The sequence below is a fragment of the Sorghum bicolor genome, chromosome 9 (genome assembly GCF_000003195.3).
Source record: "Sorghum bicolor cultivar BTx623 chromosome 9, Sorghum_bicolor_NCBIv3, whole genome shotgun sequence".
Taxonomy (NCBI): Eukaryota; Viridiplantae; Streptophyta; class Magnoliopsida; order Poales; family Poaceae; genus Sorghum; species Sorghum bicolor.
Window position 1 is genome coordinate 11,655,379 of NC_012878.2, and position 7,221 is coordinate 11,662,599.

At 41.4% G+C, this 7,221-nt stretch overlaps 1 protein-coding gene across 1 annotated transcript; it reads left to right on the forward strand.

Moving 5' to 3' along the window:
• Positions 797 to 2,471, forward strand: LOC110430503. Its single transcript, XM_021448229.1, has 2 exons — positions 797 to 940; positions 1,719 to 2,471. Exon 2 carries the CDS (start codon positions 1,848 to 1,850, stop codon positions 2,292 to 2,294), a length of 447 nt encoding a protein of 148 aa, XP_021303904.1. The 5' UTR covers positions 797 to 940; positions 1,719 to 1,847; the 3' UTR covers positions 2,295 to 2,471.

Below are 7,221 nucleotides of genomic sequence, written 5' to 3' on the forward strand. Positions count from 1 at the left end.
ATAACTTTCGTATATGCATTATGTCAACATCTGTAATTTTTTGAAAATTAAATTTTAAAATTTAAAATCTGTAAACTTACAACAGTATTGTAGGATCCTAAACAGTTTTAATTTAAAAAATTTTCAACTATAAAGTTATAGATCCTGTTAAGGGCTATAATTTTGATGTAAATTTTGTCTTCATCCGAGCTTATATGAAAATGTTATGAATTATTATTTTTTAAATAGTGTGCCACATTAGCAGAATAATAAAAATAAATAGAAATATAACCAATTGACATGTGGGCCCCACATGTAGGAGCCAAGCCAGCGCGCCATGTCAGCATCCAGAGCAGGTTTGGACCCGTTTTGACATTTTGAAAGTAAAGGGATCTCCAACAGTTTGCCAAAACACTTGCCATCCCATAAATTTTGGCAAATTAATGAAAAAAACTCTCTCCAACAGTTTGCTAAACATATTTGCTAAAAATCTGGAGTTGCCATCGACTTCATCCGCGCGCGTACTTCTACACGCGCGTACTCCGTCGCGTATCTCCCCCCGTGCCGTCTCTCTTTCATCCCGCGAGGTCCGTGAAACTTCCTCGTGCTATCCCCCATCGGTCTTTCCCGCAGCCATCCATTCGTGGAATAGATCCTGGCGCCGGCCAAGAGGAGCACAGAAGCCGCGACTCCAAGTTCTCCGACAGGACGAGAATCAGGTATTTTCGATCTCTGGTAGTCTAGGGTATCTCGGGCCATGTCCGGGGCGGCCGCGGCGCCGGTGCCACGGAGCCAGCACGCCGGCGCTAGCGCTTGACGACGGCGGGTGAATTGGGCGGCGCTAGTGCAGTTACGGGCGGCGATAGGCGGGAGGAGGACCGCGCCAAGGTCGGGCTCCCGGCGTTGGACCTGTCACTCGCGTTCCCGCAGGCCACGCCGGCCTCCATTTTCCTGCCGTCCGGTGAGTGCTTTATTCCCCCACTCAATTTCGCTGGGATAAGGAGTGAGGGGATCGTGATCTTTGGGCCGTGGAATCGGGAGTGCTGCAAGGAGTGTGATGTATAGGATTGCAGCGGTGGTTGTCTGTTCAGGTTTGTCCAGCTATCCCCCTGAGAATGGTACAATTGTTTTTTGAGGAAATGATTGGCACAGTGAGATGGGAAAATATGTCCTCTTCTTTTAGTACCAATTTCGATGAGACGTTCGTACTAGTATAATTGGCTTCTGAACTTGTACTCAACAGTTTTAGGCCTTTAGAGGGTTCTACAGTTATGCAGGTTGCTTTCCAATTAAATAACAGTGCTTCTGAACTTGTACTCAACAGTTTTAGGCTTTTAGAGGGTTCTACAGTTATGCAGATAAGCAGTTGCAGTCCTAGTGCGACCCTGGAATCATGCAACTTTCTAGAATTTGTCACTTTAGAGCCGAATTACAATTACAGAAGCCTCGATTTGGCATGTTGCCAACAGAAATAAATATTTAGTGTTTTGGTAGGCTCTTTCTTTCTTGGATGGGTTGCTTTCATAGCTTCAATGCACAGCCACAAATGTGCAACCATGTCCTCCTCTTTCCCGAGCTGTTTTGCTGTTATGAAGGTATTAAGCTACTATGTGTTATAAAGGGATTGAACGTAGAAATCAAAGTGGTACAACTATACAAGACAAGATACTATGTGTTGATTTATAACTTCATGGTTTGTTTGTTTGTGACTGCTACTTATATGTACATACTATGTGCAGATTGCCGCAGCCCTGAAGGTGTTCTCGGGAGTAGACAACAAGGAGGGGAAGAAGTGCAATGTTGTGCCTTGTTGGAACATACTTAAGGAGGAAGACAAGTGGAAAATAAGGAGGATTGAACTTGTACAGATGGAGAAACAAGCAGCTGCAGGAAACAAGAATAAAAAGAAGTCCACCAAGGTGTCTCGACCAAGAGAAGAAGAAGGAACCAACAATGACAAGGAGGTCAATGATGATACTGCTGCTGCTGCAGAGACTGCAGCAAGCAAAAGGGGCGAAGGAGTGAAGAAGGCTAAAGCAAACCTTAGGCGAGGGGGTGGGGAAGCTTGCTTGGAAGCAATCGACAATATGTGGGCAAAAAAGGAGTTGGCCGACAATGAAAAGGAGAAGGCAAAGAATGAGAGGTTTATGTTGTCATATGAGCTAGACAAGCAATCGCTAGAGCTAGAGAAGAAAAGAGCTCAAGCCGAGGACAAAAGAGCTGAAGCCGACCTCATGAAGCAAGAGAAAGAAATTATGCTTGCGGACATGACCTCCCTCAGCACGCTGCAGCGTGAATGGCTTGACATTATGTAGAAGGACATTCTCGCTAGGCGTCGTGGAAATTAAATCTAGTTCATTAAAATTTAGTTTACAAATAGTATATTCAGCTGAACCTTGGTTTAATTTTGTCATCATTTTTCTCCCATACGTCGTTTGTTCATTAGAAACTTAGTTTAATTATTTAAGAAATATTAGTACTTTCTTTGTTAATTCTCTAAAGCTTTACTCAGTTGTTTACTGAATATCGCCTGCTGCTGAATGGACGTGTGCTGCTGCTGAGCTGCTGCCCTGCTGATAGAAACATGCTGCTGATAGCTGTTTTACAGATGATGGTTGGAAAATAAAATAACAGTAATAAATAAATTTTAAATACACTTCAAATATTATACGAATACAAATCTGGGTGATGGTTCCAAAGGTGTTCGATGATGTCTTCTTTCAACTGCATATGTGTGTCTTTATTTCTGATCTTCTGATGCGCTTCAATATATTCTTCAAGCGTGCGAGTTCGCCGGCCACGAGCAGGCTCGACATTGTCGCCTCCGTAATCAAAACGCTCATTATGGCCGACCACGAATCCTTCATCTTCGACGATCATGTTATGCATGATAACACAAGCCCTCATGATTAATGCTAATGTCTCAATGTCCCAAAAACGTGCCCCGCCACGAACAATGACGAACCTAGATTGAAGAACGCCATTTTCCTTGCTGCTTCTTGAGCTTTGGCAAAATATTGCCTCTTGTTACCCACTGGCCGAGTGATAGACTGGATTAAAGTAGCCCATGAGGGGTAGATGTCATCTGAAAGATAATAACCCATATTGTAGTCGTGGCCATTAATAGAAAAGTTCACTGCTGGAGCTCTACCTTCCACGAGGTTGTCAAACAAAGGGGATCTATGAAGAACATTGATGTCATTATGAGAGCCGAGCATTCCAAAGAAAGCATGCCATATCCAAAGGTCCTCCGAAGCTACAGCCTCCAAAATGATAGTGGGCTTCTCCCTAGACATCCTGTACCTGAACCAAAAAAATTATAGTTTCCCAACGTAAACAATTATTGATCATATAAAATAATTTAATCTGAAATTAAAGTGTACGAACCTTCTACGGAATAATTCAGGACCGTATGTTGGATTGTTAGCCAAGTAATCTTGATACATCTTTTCATGGCCGCCTTCTCTATCACGGTAAACAACTCTATGACCTTTGACAGAGCCACCATGTGGTCCTTTTTCGTTGCTAGCAGTTAGTAGAATTTGACCAGCCGATAATATCAAACAACAGTCATCATCGGATGATGAATCATCCAACTGTCTTTGCGCAAGGGATCTTTTTCGAGGCATGATTCCTAATGCACAAGTATTGAAAAAAATAAACAACCTAGATCAATTTAATGAGGATTGGAGGAGAAGAAGATGTGTACCTAATGGAGAGGGAGGACCCGTGGAGGAGAGGGAGGACCACGGAGGAGAGGGAGGACTTGATCAGACTTGATCACGGGCTGATCGTAGAGGACTTGCTGTGTACTGCTGACCGTGGATGAGATAGAGGTGTCTGGCCTGCGAACTACTGCAGCGGCGGCGCGACGGCAACAGGACACGGCGCCACGGCAAGGGACCTTTGCGACGGTTGCAGCAGGTATGATTTGGCGGCGCGACGGTAGTTGGTAGTTTATAGTGGTGGGCCTGTTTTTTATAATTTGGCAAGTCCAATTGGCAAACTGTTGGAGATGACAAATTATTTCACTTGCCAAATCTTTTAGCAACTTGTCAACATACAAGATTTGGCAAACGTTTTTTAGCAAACTGTTGGAGATGCTCTTAGATGGCATCCCTTGCTAAGTTGAAGGACTGCCCATGAATTTTCCTCAATAAAAAGGATATCACTGTATCCTTGTGCACAACCAATTACAGGTGAAAGTGAAATGATATCATAGGTGAAAAACAATACAACACTTACAAACAGAGCCTTACCGGATCCATAACACGCGTGACGCCATGCCCGTTGAGAGAGAGGATGGCAGAAAAACAGATAAGCTAGAGAGAAAGATTACAAGGGACACGTATAATTTGGACCTGCTCGAAGAAACTATGGGATATATGATAGAGTTTCTATAGGTAATTTCTTGCCCGTCTGTCAATTATGAAAACTAGTAATTTTGAGGATTGGGACTGCCCTTATGAATCATCTTCTAGTTTTCCTGACAGCGATATTAGGATAACCACAGTCGATGAAGTCTGTTTTATCAAGGAGCTTAGGTTAGCAAGGCCGGCCGAAATCTAGCAGGAAAGGTCAAAACCCTTAGAATACAGTAAAACTACTTCTCTTTTCTAGCCTTTGTGGAAGGAGTGGTGGTGATAAAGATGTACTCTGGATCCCATCATGGTGCAGGGCCTAAAATTTGCACACGCCAACCATTAGGCTTCCCCATTATTATTCGAATAAGAGTCAACTACCTAACAGTCCATGATGTTGTCATGTGTGCTATTATTTAGCCTTTTTGAAAAGGAAATATATTAATATTTCAGCTTATGCATGGAATTAATGCATATAGCTGTTTCTTATTACAAGCAAGACCACTGAAGTCCACAAAAATTCAAACTCAAGGTTTTTAATTAGAATAAAAAGAAGAGCTTCGAAAGTCAATTTAAAGAGCAATTCTATCACTAAATCTCCAACCGTGTCTTGCAAACACTTCCATCACGGTTGTCTCAATATTTCTACATCCCATCTTTACTATTTGGTGATCCTTCTCCTTTTGAAGTAGAGAGCAGGACCTGGTCCAGTAGGTCCTCCTAAAGATAACCTGTAAATAAGATGGTGTTGTAGTCTTGTCAAAAATTATATTGTTCTGGGTTAGCCAAATCACTCAACAAATCGCACTTGCACCGACAAAGAATCATAGATTTCAGTTTCCTATTTATCCCGTCTACAGCCTATGAATAAGTTGTAAGTGCTAGTTGGAGGTAATAAATTAAAGGAAACATGAACAATACGCCACATAAATTTGGCAAAATGACAGTCAAATAATAGATGTTGTATAGATTCTTCGCGGAAGAACAAAAACAACATTTCCTATCTCTTTGCCACTGTCGCTTTACTAAGTTATCTTTTGTCAAAATTACTCCCTTAAACAAGTACCACAAGAAAACTTTGATTTTGAGAGGTAATTTTAGCTTTCAAATAAAGTGTTAATAAGTATAGCTTGTGCTCACAATAATGCTCTGTACATGAATTTAACTGAGAATAATCCATTCTGGTGTAGTCCTGTGTGCAATTTAGGCCTTGTTTAGTTCCCAGAAAATTTTGCAAAACTTTTCACATTTTCCGTTATATTGAATCTTGCAACACATGCATGAAGCATTAAATATAGATAAAAAACTAATTACATAATTTACCTGTAATTTACGAGACAAATCTTTTGAGCCTATTTAGTTTATGATTGGACAATATTTGTTACATACAAATGAAAGTGCTACAGTGCCTTAAAATATTTTGGAACTAAACAAGGCCTTTGCTGCATGAACTAGGAAATTGCATTTGTGGTTCATTAAGGCCTTGTGTAAGCATTAAATATAGATAAAAAATAACTAATGCACAATTTGTCTGTAATTTGCGAGACGAATCTTTTGAGCCTAGTTAGTCCATGATAGGACAATATTTGTCAAATACAAACGAAAATGCTACGGTGTCTATTTTGCAAAAAATAGTTGCAACTAAACAAGGCCTAATATCGTTAAGTCATTCACTGTAGATTGTACCTCTCAACGTGGGCTGCCTCTTATTCGTTCTCTCGACTCAGCATATCATATTCCAAGGCATGAAGGAGCATGAATTAGATATTTTTTCCTTCCGAAACAACGTGTTCGCAAAACTGAGTGATTTCACGTTTCAGTTTTCCGAAAGAAATAGGTCAACTTTGTCAAATTGCAAAATAGATTGCACCATCGTTTTTATCTCACCGAGCAAGACAAAATGAAAATGGAGAACACCCACAAAATGCAAATGTAGAACACCAATTTAGACGAAATTACTTAGAAAGATCCAAACTCATGTTGATATTTCCAAAACCAGACAAACTGGTTTTACCTGTGTAACCTGAGTTAGGAGTTATATTTGCATGATTATTCTTGCAAGGGTTTCGACTCCCAGTGAGATAAGTCCTCCTATATAAAATGTCCTGACCTATTGAGGGGCGTTCAATCATACCAAACAAATGAATTTACTATCTTTTGCGATATTATGATCTCCAAATCCTAATTTGCTATTCTTCCTTAGAGCATCCCCAACCGTTTTGCAAATAGACTTTGCATTCATGTATTTATAAAAAAGTCTTAAAAACACATATCCAACGGTTTGGCATTTGGACTTCGCAATTTTGTTAACTTGGCAAAAAGAGGTGAAGAATTGGCATATATGCCAAGCCTGTTCACACTTGGCATTGGGAAACTAGCGCGAAGTCCGTGCACGACTACGGGTTGGGTCGTGCAAGTTTGGCGACATCCCACCGCTAGACTTTCCTACGAATTGCCCATCGGTCTTGCATGTACTCCATCGATGCCCTCCCACTTGTTTGTGTTTTTGCCTATCGGTCTTCCATCAACGCCAGGTACTCCATCAATGCCCTTCGGATCGTTTTTGCCGGCAAAGACTCCAGACACCAAACTCTGAGCGGCCATGCACAAACGCCTCGACCTCAGCGCCTCAGCACAAATAAATTTGCCGCGAGCATTCACCCGACGCGCGGGGAGGAGAAAAGCTCGGCAAAAAAATTATGTGGGTCCATAATTTTCTTTTTTGCCAAGTGATTAATGCCAAACCATTGGAGATTGCCTCTTTTCACCTTTGCCATATTTTTTTGAGACTTGGCAAACTCACACATTTGCCAAACCAATTATGCAAAACGGTTGGGGATGCTCTAAAGGCGTTCTAGCTAGCCTCCCGATGCAAGCCCCT

What these genes read in the sequence shown, in the direction of transcription:
- LOC110430503 (XM_021448229.1), top strand. Translation starts at nt 1,848, where the DNA reads ATGGAGAAACAAGCAGCTGCAGGAAACAAGAATAAAAAGAAGTCCACC.